General features: G+C 35.8%; 1 protein-coding gene across 1 annotated transcript in view; it reads right to left on the reverse strand.

Annotated features, from left to right (window-relative positions):
• LRP1B (LDL receptor related protein 1B) overlaps positions 1-19,119 on the reverse strand; it is a gene marked incomplete at both ends in the record, with an annotated part of 948,262 nt that overhangs the window by 152,727 nt on the left and 776,416 nt on the right. Inside the window, 4 exon segments of the mRNA XM_081314549.1 lie at positions 5,345-5,716; positions 12,877-13,001; positions 13,309-13,460; positions 13,594-13,720. Of these exon segments, the coding sequence (XP_081170675.1) occupies positions 5,345-5,716; positions 12,877-13,001; positions 13,309-13,460; positions 13,594-13,720 (776 nt within the window).

Genomic DNA, 19,119 nt, shown 5'->3' on the forward strand with positions numbered 1-19,119 from the left:
GATTTTACCAATTTTTGAGCCTATAGCTGCTTTTAAACTTCCTGTCAAAATTCAGACTGATTTAGGAAGTGTGCAAATTCCAAGAGAAAACTACCAGATTGATGATAAACTTTGGTAAGAAATATTGTTGATAGCTTTTGTATTTTTCTGAAAGTAGCATCAGTTTTTAAACTATTAAATGTATACATTTTTTTTAAAAAAATAGAAATATAAAGAAGAAAAGATTGGTTTTCCATTCTAAAATAAATATAATTACATATATATTGACTCTACACACATGCATATCCATCATGCTAATTCCTTTCAGGGTAAAGTAATATTATATAAATTGTGGGAAGGGAAGGAGAGAGGAGGTGAGGAAAAACTATTTACCTCAACACTATGTATTATACCTCATCATTTATTTCTATCCTTGCAAATGATCCTTAGTTCCACCACAACTACATGCCAATTTATGTATTGACTTTTGTTCTTTCAATGTCTCACCATTCTCTTTTTCAGGATCTTATCAATTACATGCCATCAGTCATTTCTCAATCCTCTCCTTCCTTTTGACTCATTAACCTTTCTTCATGTATTTGTACTGTATTGGTTACTTATTTTAAATCCATATTTAACCAATAACCACCTATTCTTGATGTCTTATCATATTTAAGTAGCCATTCCCATAACATTTTTTACTTGTTTGTTCTGACACGCTCAACTCACTTTTTCATAAAGTAGATTGGGAAGCAGTACACAATTATAACAACTATGTTGCTTCTTTTGACAAACATTTCTTTTTCACAATAGACTGCATATTACCCACCATTTTCCTAGTGGCACTTATACATCTAAAATCTCAATTTATTTTCTTACCCTCAGGTAAATATTCTATCAAGGTACAAACATTAATCTGCTCGCTCTAGTTTTTGCCACTGCAAATTTTATTCAATTTTCCCTGTCAAACCTGAACAACTAATGTATAATATATGTTTCAAATCCATTCTTTGACAAGTACTACATAAATCTAGCATTTACATCTCTCATTTTCATTCCCACTGATTTCATTTTTATTAATTTTATTCACTTTGTTTAGCGCCTTTTGCCCAGTTCCAAAATGATTTTTTTTAAAACAATCAGTAGTAAATTGCTCCATTACCTCCAGGAGTATGCCCAAATTATCCCCAATTTAAGAACCTCTGTATCATGCAATCTATCTCATAATCTATTTTATATCATTATTAATTTTTGGTGGCAATTATTTCTTAAATGCATTTTACTCATGCACCACCTCTTTTACTAAGCAGTTCCTTTTGGCCTGTCAATTTTTCCCTTATGTTGTTGCGGAATTGTTTTATCTTAGAATATTTTTTCATACAAAATTTGTGATTTCTCGGACTTCCGGTGGCGACGCGACGCCGAAGACAGCCATTTTCGGGCTGCCCGCTCCACAGCTGTGTTTTTCCAGCGTAAACAGTGCCGATCAGCTGTTTAGATGGATTTGAAGCCCCCTCCTCGGGAGAAGAGGAGGGGGTGAGGCCCCAGGTAGGGGTTGAGCTCTCCGGGGCCGCCTGAGCTGAGAGTTTGGGCGGCTGAAGGATTGAGCCCCCCCGAAGCCTGGGTTGCTCCGAGCTGCGCAGCGCCCCTGCTCCGGGATTTATGGAGCAGAGCCAGGCGTTAGCAACCACCCCTGCCAAAAGGAAATACTTTTGATTGTTAAGATGCAGGCAGAGCGGTACAGGAGGTCAAGGTGATGTGGACTCTTATCTTTACTCTCTAGCTCAATGGATTTTATAGCTTTAAAGTGAAAGTGCGCAATAAGTGAAAGTGGGGGAAGATGGCGGCTAAAACTTCTAAAGCTCTTCGGAGTGCGGGGTCTTCCCTGGTGCAACAGACCTCATTGCAAGCTTTGCTTCCTCCTGTACCTCCTCCGACATTGACGCTTAAGGATTTACAAGATGCTCTTGGAAAGCATTCACAATTGATGTCTGACATGATGGATGAAAAGTTGAAAAAGCTGGAGGAGAAAATGGAGGAGAAAATGGAGAAATTGGAGAAGAAGATGGAAGAGAAGTTTAGAGCAATGAGGGTGGACATGTTGTCTGTAATTGAATCTGTAGCTGAATGTGTGCAACAGCTGGATGTAAAAGTGAAGGATCTCAGTCAAAAGAACTCTATATTAGAAGCAAAGGTATTAGAAAATGAAAATATAAGGGTTAAAATGGACGGAGAATTGAGCCTTGTTCAGTATCATCAGATGCAGTATGCTATTAGAATCAGGGGTTTAAAGGAGAATTGTAAAGAAGATTTAAAGCAGCTGATTTCTGAGGCTCTGGAAGGGGTATTGGGCCAGCCGGCATCTGAAATTGAGGGAAATATGGACAAAATTTTTCGTGTAAATTCATGGATTGCAAGACAGAGGAAGTTACCCAGAGATGTGGTGGTCTATTTTACAAAGAGAGTAATTAGAGATGAAGTCATTCAAGCTGCTTATGATACTAAATTGGTAGTGGCTGAGCAAGAAGTCTTGGTTTTAAAAGAGATTCCTCCGAAGATTATAAGGAGAAGGAAAGATTTTGCATTTCTTGTACAGGAACTTAAGAAATGTGATATTAAGTTTAGATGGGAGATTCCAGTTGGACTGGTGGTGACGCATGAAGGTAAAAGACATCGTCTGGTTACTGTGGCCCAGGCACGTGATTTTTATAGCAATGTGTTAAAAGCAACCCCCCTATCATTTTTGGAAGCTGTAAAGGGATACGGCGAGGGAAAGCTTCAAGATGTTGCAGATAGACAGATAGAGGACAATGGTGTTGGAGGGGATCAAGATACAGTTTCATCGGATGTTGCAGGAGGCCAGAGGATGACGCGTGCCGCCCTAAGAAGAGCGAGACGAGAGCAAGAGCAAGACCAGCAGAAAGTTATGGAATCTCCAAAGTGTACTTACAGTGAAGATGTGGGAGGGGCGCGGTCCAAAGAAGTTTTGGGGGTCATGACAGACGTGCTCCAAAAGCTTTGGGGCGTTAAGATTGGTGATTAAATTTTTAAATTAGAATGTCAATGGATTAAATTTATCATAGAGGAGAAAGAAAGTTTTTTTTTAATATTTAACACAATTTAAGATTGATGTTATTTGCTTGTTAGAAAAGTATATTAGGGTTATGGACTAAAAGTATGTGCTGAACTAAGAATGGGTATGCAAGCTCCTAATTAACAACAAGTTGTCTTACAGAATGCTTAAACCTTTTTTTTCTACTCTTTTTATTAACTGCGAGACATTTGGCGTGATACATGCAAGAATTATTTTTGATCATGGTTTAGTTTGGTTGGAGATTATTAAGGTTAATAGAGATAGGCGCTTTTGGCGTGTAACTGAGAATTTGTTTAAATTAGAGAAAGGTTGGAGAATGTAAATAGTAGGTGAAAGGTTTTTTTTTCTTTTTTTTTTTTGAAAGTAATATGAATAAGGACTGGGATTAAGAAAATCTATTCTGAGTAAAGCTCTTTTTCTGTTTTCCTCTTTTTCTTTTTTACTTTATTTGTAATATTAATATTGTTTGTATTCATTTTACATGAGCTAGAGGGAGATAGAATTAATAGTTTATTGCTGATAACATAGGGGTGCTTATGTTTGTTTTTTTGATTTTATACCCTGTATTTAGCTCTGGGAAGTCGGGGGGGAGGAGGGAATGGGGGAGAGGGATAGGGAGGGTTGGGTGGGGGTGGGGAAGGGGGGATTAAAGCCAAAATGTATTGTAAAACTTTTTAAATAAAAAAAAATTGTGATTTCTCTTCCTGCAGGTGCTCTGCTTTTACTCTAATTTCTTTTATTCTTGCCCTTTTTTCAATGTCAATTTTTCAAAAATGTTTCGCTTTGGAAAAGTGGTCTGGACCACTTTTCATCAATTGTTTACTAATTATCTGAATATTTCATTGTAGACAGTAAAATCAATAATGTTTTAGCTTTATAATCATTCACTTTTTGTACATAGGAATAGATTTAATAAATATTTTATTAACCATGTTTTTGTTAATGTAGTAAAAGAGTCCTTTTGTCAAGCAATAACATTCGATGTTAACACCTTTTTCTGAGCAAGTACTGACTGGACAGTCATGATTCTTATTTAGTTTTTGGCATATAAATAATCCAATCATTTTTTTCAGCACTTTCACACTTCATTCCAGTCACCCACTCATACATATCATCTAACAAAATATTTTTTTCTGGATTGCACTTATTGAAAACATTGTATATCTTCCCCAAATATATATTTGATTTTTCCCCCTACAAAAAGTAGAATTACTATCAATCTATAGATTCATATTTAAACAATACCATTTTATACTTTCTAACATTAATTTTATTTTTATTCATAGTTAACTTTAGCACTTCATTTCCTTGCATGTATTCATCACCTTTATGCCATACGTTCAGATCATTTTCAGAAAAATAATCTATGATATTCTTTCTATTAATTCCAGTGACACAAATCATATTATTTTTCTTGTTTTCTTTAGTTTCCTTCATTATTCCTTTCGCTGTTTATTCTAACTACATTTCAAGTTGACATCTTTGATATGCCCATGTCATCACCAGTAGCATTCAAAGCAAACTGAAATTATGCCAAGTGACAATATGTGCACTGTAGTGTAACCATATAAATGCTGTGATCAGGTATTTGTATCCTAATGTCTGACACAAGTATGAAATAATGGAATTTGCATGACTGTTACATGATTTTATCATTTGCCATCTTTGTCTCCTGCAATTATGCATGTCATCACTCAAAGGACTAACATGTATTGATCTCCACAAAGACTTTCACAGGATGCTTTTTAGTAAGATAAGGAAGTATTAAATGACAGAATAAGGAAGAAAACCAAAGTAAAAGTGATAATTAAAAATAAGAAAAAGTGTAAAAACAGTATGCAAGGGAGAGCCACAATTAATGATACCAATAACTTATCCCCGTTGCAAATCTTGAACTGCAAATCTTCAATTTATCATTACTATAATGATTCAGTTAATTTTTGTAATCACTGATGTCTACCCAGTTCTAAAGTTTTGCTTTCAGAATTCCTCCCCTCCCTTCCAATCCTCATTCAGCAAAAACATTTCTAAAAAAAATTGCATTTAAGGAAAAGGGTAGGGAACTCAGGACCTTCCACCATTTTTACAAATGTTTATCTCTTTATCCAGAACATTTAGTTCTATTAAATATAATAAATTTAATAATCCTATCACTTTTTTTAAAATAAAAACCTATATGCCAGCCAGGATTGCAAACACTATGCAATACACAATTGTCAGTAAGTAAATAAATATAAAGAAACGAACTTCATTGTTAGAAAGTATACTTACTTTCAAGTATAATTTTTCTACCAGTCCAATCATCTTTAATAAGTTGTATGTTTCCGAAATGTGCATCACTAAAGAAAATTCGATTAGTTCCTCTTCCTTTCTGTCTATAGTCAAAAGTCAATGCTATTGCATTTTTGAAATATTCTGGATTTTCATAAGGTTGCACTGGTGAATTTAAATTTTTCTCATCTGAAAGATGTATAGTTTTTAGTATTGTTCTTCCTGAATAAAGCAAGTAGCCATCATGTCTTAAACATGTCACACCATCCTCCGCAAGATAACCATGTGCACAAGCACATGTTCTCTGTGCATTTCCCCGATAGAGACAAAGTTGCTGACACCCACCATTGTTTTTGGCACAAACGTTGGTTCCTATAGGGAAAAAAAGTATAATACAGCATAAAAATAAAACATATAAACATAGTGTATTCAATTTTGTCATGCTCAATTTTCATGTTAAATTCAATTCATATGTCAAAAAAGAAATTTAGTCTAGTAATTAAAGGACTAGGTTAGAAAAATCCTGCTATAGTCAAGAAAACCCGCTGAATGACTTTGGGCCAATCACTCTCTCTCACCCCAATTCACTTTAGAGGAATGTTGCTGTAAGGAAAATAGGAAGCTGAAGGAAAATTAGCAATGTTTGCCACTTCTTTGAATAAAAATAATATAGGCAGGATAAAAAAAAATAAATCTAAATTTATATCTAAACTGTTATTAAACTTGCACTGACAGTAATAAGCTAATTTTAAGCATTTTTTAAAATCCCATTTATATCCTGCCCTTCTCCGAAGACTCAGGTCGGCTTACAATCTAAGCACAAATCAATGTGCTTAGCACATTTTAAAGTATTGAATAGAGTTTTATTCAGAACTAGATCAGCTTCTGTACTCAGAATGATTTTTGTCAGCAGAAGCAAAAAAGATAACTTTCTTAATATCCTGTTCCTGTATGCACATCTACTGTTCATAAATCTATTCTTTGAGAAAGTGGGAAGTCCAAGGAGGGAATGTGAATGAAATACTGAAATTTTCCCTCATACTTTCTGCCAGCTTGATCACTTCCTGGATCTAAATATTTGTGTGTGAAGGAAGCCTGCTTTTCTGTATACAAGAAGTAAAAGAATACACACCCACACCCACACACAAACACAAAATTGATACTGTTACAATTGAATAACACAGATAATTTTGGCACTGTTGATATTTGTTATGTGTTATTTTCTGTACTATTCAGTACAGTTGCTTAATCTTCAGTATTTTAGAAAAGCATTTGTGTTCATTGAAACAATTAGCATTCAGTGAAAACAAATAGCACAAATTAGTTGTTATTGTTATTTGTGCTTTGGGGTGGAGTGGAAATATTTTAAAGGGGGAGAAATTATAAGTACTTTTTTTAGGAAAACTGCAGTTTTTTTTTCCGAGTGCTTGAAGGCAGCCAAACAACAGCAGGTTCAACACCAGTTTTAAACAGATATTAAGCCAATATACTGTTGCCAAATCATCATTTTTTGCCAAAAGTAATTTCTTGTGCATTTAAACTATGCAAGAATTAGCAGGTAAAGAAAGTCTTTTATGGCTTAAACATAATTTGCTTACTGCTGCAAATTAGAGTTGATAAAGCTAAAGCTATAATACTATTTCATAGTGATATTTAGTTTGCAATGCCATGTTTCTGAGACTCAGAGATTTTTCAATAACTTAATCACTAAAATCTTTAGTCAAGATGGAAGAATTGTATTCCACAGCATGTGAGCATATAACATCTGGCATTTATGTATGCATTTCAGGGGTTCAGATTCTTATGTGGTATGAAGGATAGATTACACTTCCTGTCTCCAGTATTTCTAATTATACACAGCATCTTTTCTTGTAAGACAAATAGATAATTGATGGTAATTGGTCATATTCCTATGAGCCTTGCTATGTAATTGTACAGATAGGTACAATATGTTCACAGATCTTATTTTTTTAAAAAAATAAGCACTTTTTACACCACACACATACATGCGCACACACATACATATGGCCATGCACACACACACACAAACACACACACACACACATATATATAAACAAGCAGAATCACACATACACAAAAAAAACACATTAGGTGACTGGTATTAAATGTTTTGTCATCCATGGATCTTGCTGGGATCTCATTCTTTAGAAATAAGTATATTAAATGTCACCAATAAGCCTTATCTAGAATGAGAAAGTGAACTAACTAGATATTAATTTCAATTATTCAAGTTTCTGCTAACCAAATAATAAAATAAATTGTTTCTTTTAGTTAGAAAAAAGTAAATATTTATGAAAATAGTATATAAAAATAGTATATAAAAATATACTATTTTTACTAATTAATGCTTTAGTCAGCTAGAAAGATATGTATCCGTGGAATACTTTAGGGAAGGTACATATACTGTATATCTAGAATGAAGTTTAAAATGTTCCTACTAGTCCCATCTTTCTTAACTTTTTTTTTAACCCAACTAATAAATAAATAATGATTTTGGCTGTGGTTTGTTCTCCGAGCTTGTTTCAATATAATTTCTGAACATTTCATTACCAACCTAGGTAACATTATCATCAGGATTATCTTGTCCTATTCTACTTAGCTCATAAATGTCATGTGCTGGTGTGATCAGTTGGCCGTACAATTGGTTGTTTGTTTGGAGATATTTTTGAATTCTGAGCAGCTGATTGGTTCTCATGTTGATTGTCTAAATATAGAACCTTACTTTTTTCACCATTAAATTTTATTTTGTTAGTTTGTCAAGATCTTCCTGTATCTTAAGCCTATCTTCTGGAGTGTTGGCTATTCCTGCCAGCTTGGTGTCATCTGCAAATTTGATGTGTTCCTCATCTATGCCTTCATCCTTCATCCAAAGGAGCCTTGGTGGAGCAGTGGGCTAATGCCTCCTTAAGTAACACCAGCTGCCTGCAATTAGTGCAGGTTCGCATCCCACCAGGCTCAAGGTTGACTCAGCCTTCCATCCTTCCGAGGTAGGTAAAATGAGGACCCAGATTGTTGGGGGCAATAAGCTGACTTTGTAATAATGCCGCTGGGGGGGGCGAAAGCCCTAATAAGCAGGCATATACATAGAATGAAGGCTATTGCTAAGCACATTGGTTTGTGCTTAAATTGTTAGCCGCCCTGAGTCTTCGGAGAAGGGCGGGATATAAATGGGATTAAAAAAAATCATTTATGAAGATGTTGAAGAGTACTGGGTCTAAACAAAGCCTTGAGGTACCCCATTGCATACTTCCCTCCATGTAGATGCAGTTCTATTGAGGACTATGCATTGACTGTAGTTGGTCAGCCAGTTACTAATCCATCTGGTGGTGATGCTCTCTAACCCACATTTTCCTATCTTATCAAGTAGTACTTTATCAAATGCCTTACTGAGGTCCAAGTAAATGATCTCCACAGCATTCCTCTGGTCGACTAATTTTGTCACTTTGTCAAAAAAAGGCAATAAGATCTGTGTGGCATGATCTGTTTTTGATAAACCCATATTGGCTTTTGGTTATGATTTTTTTTTGCCTCTAAGTGTTTGCTGATTCATTCTTGATTATCTTTTCCAGAATCTTTCCAGATATTGAGGTCAGGCTGATAAGTCTATAGTTTCCTGGATCTACTTTCTTCCCTTTTTTGAAGATCTATCTGTCTGTCTGTATGTATGTATGTCTGTTATCTATCTATCTATCTATCTATCTATCTATCTATCTATCTATCTATCTATCTATCTATCTATCTATCCTCATCAATCAAAGGGTTTTTTTTAATTTTCTTTCCCTTTTCCTCTGCCCCTAAAAATACCCTCTTTTCCTTTATAGTTTCTAGATGTTCTTCTATGGAATTCTGCTGTTTAGATGGAACTTGCATTCTGAAATCAACTCAATGCAATCAGATTGTGGATTGTTTAGATGCTTTGGATGAGAAAAATTGCAGTAAGGAACTGTTTTTTTAATTTATTTATTTATTTCAAGTGTATAATATATTATTTTTTCATCACTTCTATCTATCTATCTATCTATCTATCTATCTATCTATCTATCTATCTATCTATCTATCTATCTGTCTGTCTGTCTGTCTATCTATCCATCTGTATGTGGATGTGGATGAATGGATGGATGGATGGATAGATAGATAGATAGATAGATAGATAGATAGATAGATAGATAGATAGATAGATAGCAAAAAATGATATTAATGATGATTTAACTAATTCATGTGAAATTCAAAAGGGCATGAGACAAGGATGCCCCTTGTCTCCTCTGTTGTTTATTTCAGTGCTGGAACTTTTGAATAGAGATATTAGGTAAGATGAGAGAATAACTGGTATGAGTATCAAGAAAGAAGTTTATAAACTGAGAGCATTTGCTGATGATTTGATTATATACCTGCAAGACCCAAAAATAAGATTTGATGAGGAAATTAAATGAGTTTGTGGCTCTACGTTTTAAAATAAACAAACAGAAAACAACAATGTTGATTAAGAATATGTCCTCTCAGGATTGTGATATATTGATTAAAAAGACTGGTTTTGAGGTTGAGAAAAAGGTGAAATATTTGGGGGTTATGTTGACAAATGCAAACACATTTTTTTTTCAAAATAATTATGTACCTCTCTGGAATGATATTAAAAAGGATATACAAAGATGAGACAAGTTACATTTATCACTACTAGGTAGAATTTCTGCAATTAAGATGAATGTTTTACCAAAGATGCTCTTTCTGTTTCAGACAATACCAATACTTGTAACAAATACTCCATTTAAACAATGGCAGAGGGACATTTACAAGTTTATATGGCAAGGAAAGAAACTAAGAATTAGATGTAAGTTATTGCAAGATGCCAAGGAAAGAGGGGGTTTGGGTTTATCAGATTTGAAATTGTATTTTGCTGCAGGTTGTTTGGCCTAGCTAAAAGAGTAGGTGAACCTCCAGAACAAGAGGCTATTTGATCTGGAAGGCCATGAATTAAGGTTTGGATGGCACAGTTATTTTATGGTATGGTAACATTAAAGTAAATGTTAACTTTAACAATCATTTTATTAGACGTGCCATATTAAGAGTTTGGAATAAATATAAAACAAGTTTTTTTATGAAGTTGCCTCTTTGGTTGTGCCCCCAAGAAGCTTTTTTAAGAAAAGAAATGACAGTGAAGATGGACTGGTAGATGTCTGGTAAAATAATATCTTTTAATTTTGGTGACCCTACCTTCAAGTCTAAGGAAGAATTAGAAGGTCATGTCTGCCATTGGTTTACATACTTACAAATGAAAGAAAGATTTAAATTAGATTTAAAAAGTCATGGGTTTGACTTTTCAAAAACTTTCACAACTTTTTGTGAGCTGCTTATCTATTGGGGGGTTTCCTGTATTTATATCTTTATTGTCTCCTAAAGTGGATATTCTTCTCTTTACTCCCTTCTCTTCCTTCTCAAAAACTATGCTTATTGTTTTCCTATGAATAAGAAGGTAAAAAAGTAATTTACTGGTTTATTATGGATTCATGGATTCTATATTGTATACAATTATTATTTTTATTTTAAAACTTTGACACATAGAAGAGAAAATGGTACTAATTTTCAAATTTGGAGCAAGACTTTTGGGTGACAATAGCAATGTTTTAGACTTCAAAAGGGTAGTAGTTACCGTAAATTATTATGTTCTATTTTTTTTTTCTTGATAGTGAAAATTATGTCATAGAACGATGCTCCCTGCAGGATATTCTGACATGGAAGCTTAGCAAACCTTTTGCTACATATTTTTTTAGCCATTTGGAAAACTTTTTAAGATACTACTACTACAAGTATCTTCTAAACATTTTCAGACTCATCTTTTCTGAAAAAATGATTAAAGGAGGAATTTGGGAAATTTTACAACTCATCCCTTTAATTAAACCAAATGTATACCTTATTATAACTTGTTTCCTGATAATTTACTATTTTAAGTACTGCTGTAGGAATGTTCCACTCTTTTCTTAACAGCTTTTCATTACTTGTCTTAATAACAAACATCCAGACAAATTTGTGCAGTTGAGAAGAAAACACTCAACTGTCTTTAACAGGATAAAAGATTGTTCACTATTACTATATACTTATCTCAGAGTAAATTTCACTGACTATTCCTGTATAAATATGCATAGAATATGAAAGATACATTTGTCAAAAATAGTGCAGCATATTTTTTTTTAATCAATAGATATTTTTTGTCATGTTTGCAAGAAAGTTCATGTGAGTATGTATATCAAGCATACAACACACATACACACAAACACACATTTTATTAGATTGAGTTTTTGTTTTTTACAAAATGGCTACACTTCAGTATGGACCAAAATGGGTATTGTTTGAAAACTTTTTTTTTAAATGTTAAGGTTTTTCCCTTTGATAGTGATCTTAGTTATAATGTGTTAGGGTTAGGGGTTAAGGTTAGGTTGAGGGTTGGTTAACAGTAACCCTATCAATAAGTGTCTGTAATGTTCATGTACATGTAGCATAGGTACCTCACAGGAAGGAAATTTGAAGGTCCTGTTGTCCAACACCCTGCCCAGGAAAACTCAGATCGTTTCAGACAAATAGCTGCCCAACCTTTGCTTGAAAACTTCCAATGATGAACTCCAGAAGGCAGGCATAATAGCCCTCACAGAAATATCTCCTTGTTCCAGTTTTGAATCTCTCTTACTAAAGCTTCTACCCAGTGATTTTTGTTCTACCTCCTGGGCACTATGGAGAACAAAATTCACATCTTCTTCCTTATGATAGTCATTCAAGTATTGGAAGACTACTCTTTGTCCTCTCTTCTTTAGGCTCAACATACTTAGTTCTTTTAACTACTGTTTATTGGATGTAGCCTTCAAGCACACCATCATATTTCACTCTTCACTGCACTATTTCAAATTTCTCAATATACTATTTCTATTGTAGAGGCAAAAAGATATAGTGTTCCAATTGTGGTCCAACCAATGCAGTATAAGTAGAAATATTAGTTCTTGTGATCTCAGCATTATATCTATGTTGATGCAGCCCAGGATTACATTGTCTATTTTGGCAACTACAGCATACTACTGATTCATGTTTAAACTATGGTCTTTTAAGACACCTAGATCCTTCTATTTCACAAGTACTACTGCTGAGCCTTGTCCTACCTATATCTGTGCATCTGATTTTTGTTTCTTATTGAATTGCAGAACTGTACAATTCTTACAATTGAATTTCATTCTGTTGGAAGACTCCTATATTCAAGATCCCTTTAAACCCTCCTCCTGTATTCTAAAGTGTTAGCCATCTCCTACGGCTTTGAGTCATTTTAAGTATGTGTTTATGTTGTTTTATTTTTTTTCATAAATGGATGAAACTCATCCATATGTTTTATAAGCTAATGCCAATATCCAATATATGCCAATATGGAAAATTTACATGGTTCATTTATTTCAGAATTCATTATGGTAAATAATAGCATCATCACTACAGTATCTCCACATGTACAATCAAACACTTAAGTCTACAATAAGAGTTACCTTTTTCACGACCTCTGTTGAAAACCTTTACTTCCTTCAAGTTTATTCCTAGGCCTGTCCTCATGGATACTGTCTCTGTGGCATCATTTTTTTTGCTTCGTCTGATAGATCCATTTGCATGAGCTCTGCCAAAAAATGTTGAAGGTATCTGACCCATAGTTCTCAACTAATTAAAAGTGAAAGAGACATTAATATGCAAGGAACATATGACCTAACAGAAACTGAAGAAACTGTGGTGTTTTGTTTTGTTTTTAATTTGCAATGTTGATATAGTTTAGCTATGTTGAATATTAAAAAGCCTTTAAAAAAACGCCCTCACTATGTGAGATCCTTTTAGTGATATTAGTAAAGAACTGCTATTTCTATCGGGGTGAAATATCCAGCACAGAAGTAAGATTTTGAAACACAAATACTTATAGAAAAATAAATTACCTGTCAGACCAGTAGATGTAAGCCCCAAAGACTGTGACTGAAAACATATCCACGTTACTTCCTGACAGTACAATCTCCCGATTTCTTCCACTCTCAAGGTCAATTCTTTCTATCTTGTCCATTCGAGCATCACACCAATATAATTTATTTTCCTAAGAATCAATCAAAAAGTAAACTCCAAATATTTTATCCTATTTTTAATTAAGGCAATAAAATAGATTGTGATATTCATATTTTAGCGTAATGTAGCATGAATTATGTGTAGAAAAAAATAGGAAAATTCACCTCAAGATCAACAGAAATTCCATTAGGCCACATGGCACCAGTACCAACAAGAACAGTCTTCTCTGATCCATCTAAACGAGCCTTGCCTATACATGGTGCCTGTCCCCATTCTGTCCAGAATAAATAACTAGAACATGGAAAAAATATTATGATCAAAAATAGGTTTATTAAAACTAATGGGTTGGAACAGAAAGAAATTTGTGGAAGTTTTCATCACCACCACCCTTCATAGTGTGGTCCCTTTCCCCACATAGCTACCCATAGATATAAGAGACTTCCTGAAATCACTTAAAAGAGGGGGAAAGATCCTGTAGAAAAATTAAAATAAGCCAAGTTCTAGAAGAGAAACCCTGATGTAAATATTACAATTTTATGAAGCTAGCATTTTTCAGAAATAAATAGGTACACCTATAAAATATTTCCATCTCTTTGAAAAAATGAAAAATTGCTGATGTCTATTCATTTTAGCTATTGTACTTTTTTCCTTCTAATATGTTCATACACGCTTTTATATCTGCAAATATACTTTGTGATTTTTTTGTTGTTAATCTGAAATGTGAAGCTCAGCTTGTAAAACTTTCATACTCATGTATTCCTGGTCAATTCTATATAACATGGTTTTGAACCCTCATCTACCCTTGACAATTTACTGAGGAAAGACATATCTGACATCAGGTTGCATTTCTGACAACCTAAAAAAAGTTTTCTGATCCCCCCCCATTCCTCCAGTTAAGAATCACTGCATGCCCAACGTCATATCTCCTGACACCAGAGCTGTAACCGACTATGTCCCAAATTATGGAGACACTGTTGCTTTACCAGTATTCCATTTACCTTTTTTATCTCAAATAATATATAGTTTAATCTTTCTGTGGTCAGTTTCTTGATCTGGTCTATCTCACCGGAGCTGACAGTTTTCTGGAATATTGTAGGATGAGAGAAGATGGATGAACCCCTTCCTTTCTAGATTTACTTTGTATTTATAGCCTAATTCTGTAGCAGGAAATCTGGTACCAGGAGGAGCTGACTCTAAGGCTTTGTTATGTATTCTCTCAAAGCTACAACAGAAGCTTCCAGAGGTTATACCTGAGGAAGCTTTTACATGTGGATTTCAAACAACCTTGATGTCACAAACATCTAGCTTGCATCTTGTGAGAATATACTGTAGCTTTATTATCAATAATTAATTTGCCTAGTCTATCTTCCCCTTTGCAGGCTGCTTTCCTTGACAACAGCCCAAATTGGAAAATTACCTTGCCAAACCCACTTGGGATCATCCAATGCAGCCATAATAATAGCAGTCTTTTTTCCTACTTTGGCAGCTATTTTTCCCCCTTCAAAAGGATATCCTAGCTATGTAATTCCAGGTACCCGAAAATCAATTTAGCAGGCTATTAATACAGCTTGCCAATAATTTAGAGGTCTCTATACAGATAGTCCTCAAGATAGGACAGGACACTTAAGGAACATTCAAAGATGCTCCCCAATTACATATGACTTTGTTTCAAAATTATGGTGGCTGCAGCATCCCCTGGGTTCACTTGCCCTTATGATTAACCAGGGGTGTGTGGCAGTATTCCCTCACTTCTCTCTCCCAATCCCACCCCAAAAAGAGTCCTGCAGCACTTAGGCCTGCTTCCCATATCTCCATTTTCAGCACTCAAAAAATTCATCATCATGCTTTCAGAGTTTTCTGCTCCAAGCAGCTGGTTGTTGGGAGACTGTAAACCTCTCCTGGCTCTTCCTAGGTTTTGAGAACCTGACCCTATTATGCAAAGGCAGTAGTTTCAGGATGAGCTTCCTAAAAATTTTCCTTGCTTTAATACCCCCTTCTCTCTGCAAAACATTTCTTCAATGAGCTCAGAAAAGTTAGGAGAGACAGACTTGTTCATTATTTTCTCCCCCTCTCCACCTCAGGTTCTGAAACTAAACTCCCTCCCTCTGCCCTCCGATACATATCCCCTTTAACAAACTAATTTGCTAATTTACTGCATGCTGGAAAAGGGGTGACAAAATCTTGCCTTGAAGAGCTGAAAGAAAAAATCAGCTCAAAAAAATTAGCCATTTAGAGCACAACATGCACAACAAACAGGATAGAAAACTAGGTCCTAGCAAAAAAAAAAGCTATTTGTCTGGTTGCCTTTAGGGCCCACCTTTAGAGTCCTAGCTGGGTCCTAAGGCAGTTATACAAACAACAACAAGCTTTTAGGGGAGACCTAGCTGGGTCCTATGCTCACTTAACAACCTGCACAATCATTTAATGATTGCCCTAGGGAGAACAGGGATGGATGGTCATTATGCGAGGCAGTTCATTTAACATTTGTCCTGACTTTTGACTGTAATGGGCAGGCTCTATTACAGTCCTAACCCAAAGGTTACCTGTATAAAATAGTATTTATTTATTTATTTATTAATGGGATTTATATCCCGCCCTATCTCCCGAGGGACTCAGGGCGGCTTACAACATCAAAACTTAAAGGTCTCTGTACAGTAAATTAAAAAAAAAAATTTGAAATAAATTAAAATAAATTAAAGAATAAAGTTAGAATTGTAAATATAATTAAAATCCCTGTCAGTCTAGGTCAGCCAGGTGGAAAAGGAGTGTTTTGAGGCCGCGGCGAAAGGACTGGAGATCTTGGGCCTCCGAAGCTCAGGGGGGAGCTGGTTCCACAGGGCTGGCACTCCCACAGAGAAGGCTCTTCCCCTGGGGGTCGCAAGCCGACATTGTCTAGCTGACGGTACCCTGAGTAGGCCTTCTCTGTGTGAGCGTACTGGGCGATGGGAATTCGTTCCCGGCAGGAGATGGTCCTGCAAGTATCCTGGGCCTAAGCCATGTAGGGCTTTAAAGGTAAGAACCAGCACCTTAAATCTCACCCGGAGGGCAACCGGTAGCCAATGCAGCTCACGCAGGAGGGGTGTAATATGGGAGTATCGGGGTGCTCCCATCACTACCCGTGCAGCTGCACTCTTCACCAGTTGAAGCCTCCGGGTGGTCTTCAAGGGCAGCCCCATGTAGAGAGCATTACAGTAGTCTATACGGGAGGTAACGAGTGCGTGGGTAACTGTACGTAGGGCATCTAGGTCTAGAAAGGGGCGCAACTGGTGTACCAGGCGAATCTGGGCAAATGCCCCCCTAGCCATGACTCCAATATGATCTTCAAAACTGAGTCGTGAATCCAGGAGGACGCCCAGGTTGCGTGCTCTATCAACGGGAGGTAATATCTCTCCTCCTATAATCAAAGTATGGCAAAAGACGCTGGTAAACTCAGATATAGTGGGGCCTAAGGTTAAGTACAATTGCTTTTTAATTCATATCTTTCAATCTATTTGATAAAGTAGTTACATTTAAAGCTGGGCTCTTACTAAATAGTAACCACTTCCCTTTATTACATTTTTTGCTAGCCAACCCTAGAGCAGTCAGGGTATCAATGGAGCTAGAATCAGCCACAGGAGTTAAATAGACTGCAACATAGGCACTAATGGTAGAATTATCATTAACCTTAAGATGGTCTTCCTACCTTGGGGAATACCTAATATTTCAAACTCAGCAGAGGTCCTAGTCATAAATTTTATAAGCTCTCATAAACCCCACCCAGCCAATATTAATATTTTCCAAGCATGCTAGTAAAATATTTGCCTGTATCCCTGGAAACCATGATTTGAACAACATTATACATTGACTAGGGCTGGATTAAGAACAGCATTTAAAGTTTGTAGATTGAACAATTAACAATGTGCCAGAAGTCAGTTAGTTCCCTAGGATTTTTTTAATTAATGAAAAATAAAAAAAAATCAAGGAGTAGTGACTTTTTCAGGATCTGGAAGTTGAAAAAACCTCTCTATTTAGGAAGCTAGTTATATGCTCGTTACACGATGGCAAACAGTGCTTGGAGGTTAGGTTCCAGCAGCTAGACAGGAAAAGTTTTATAGCATACAATATAGATTTCCTTTTTCTATTTGCCAGTTTCCATGTGAGATGACATGTAGCATCCCTCACTAGCCCTTGGTTTCTCACTCAGAGATTCCTAAACTAATGAAATTAAAGAACCGAGACTTAATGCCACTACGAAGAGAAGTGCCAATTGGTGCTCCTGTCTTGGTGTCTCACTTCAACAATTCATTACAAATGCCTGGATTTAATCAGTGGTGGAATTCAGCCGGTTCACATCACTTTGGCAGAATCGGTAGCTAATTTCTTGTTGCCCAGGCCCAGAATGGACTTCTGGAGGTGGCATCCACACAGAGAACCGGTTGTTCACATATTTGAATCCCACCACTGGATTTAATCCATATGATTTTACATCTTTTTATATGTTTTTGTATTTATTTTGGTGGGGTTATTTGTGTTGATTTTGTTGTAAGCCTACCTGTATCATATATTTGATACAGGCATTAAAATAATGAAGAAAAAAAAATCCATCTCTGAGAATAACAACAGCACAAATTTTTACATTACCATATAGTTTGCTATTAGTTTGCAAAAATATAGCCCACTTCTTATGTTATTGGATTGGCTGGACCAGGAGAAAATTCTGGTTGAGGAGCAAGCTTGATTATAGACATCAGTTTCACAATAAATCAGTAGATCATTTCAAAAATTTTATAGAGAGGTGCTGACAAAAACACTCCTATATTTTTTGTTGAGTTAAAATCATTTTCAATTCTATTCCAAGCAATAGATTTTGATGGAAACTATTTCTCATATCAATTGATTGGTGCCTACTAATTAGGAATATGTATGAAAACACAGTTATTTAAGTCAGACTTGAAAGAGCTGGTAATCATAGAAGCCAGAAATGGTCCTTGTATGACTTGTGGACTTCCCAGAATTCCTGAGCCAGCCATGCTGGCTCAGGAATTCTGGGAGTTGAAGTCCCAGAAAGGGGCCATTGTTCCTTAACCCTGATCCAAGCCATCAACTAGTGAAACAGAGTGGTATTCTAATTCCTCTGCTGTAACATCGATGTGAATTGTGTGGTGGGTGCCTTCACCAAAAGGAACACCAACCTCCCCAACTTAGTAACAGACATTTGACAGTATTGTATTTGACTGTATGCCAATGATGCAGCAATTCTTTTATTTACATTGGTGGAACTCAGAAAGAGTCCTTAGTGGAATTTTGTAAGGGCTAAGTATTGCAGTCATTCAATGATGGTTTTCTTGGAATGACCTAGTTACCCCTAATATCAATGGCAATGGCAAATTGGAAATAACACTGAACAAGTTCCCTTTTTTCTCCCTCCTTCCCACCATCATTTAATTATGTCCAGTTCTTGGAGACTGCCTGATGAACTCCCTGTAGTTTTCTTAGCAAGATTTTTCTGCAGTGGTTTTGCTCTTGCCTGATTCCTAGGGCTGAGAGAAAGTGAGAGACCAAAGATCACTCATCTCGTTCTCGTTTCGTGCCCCATGCAGGACTAGAACTCACAATCTCCTAGCTCTTAGCCAGATACTTTAAGCACTACATTCAATTGGCTCTTTAATTTTCAAAAGGCTTGGCATAATTTTTCAAGCTTCCCAAGCTGG

The sequence above is a fragment of the Vipera berus genome (assembly GCF_964194415.1).
Source record: "Vipera berus genome assembly, chromosome: 1".
In the NCBI taxonomy this organism is placed as follows: Eukaryota; Metazoa; Chordata; class Lepidosauria; order Squamata; family Viperidae; genus Vipera; species Vipera berus.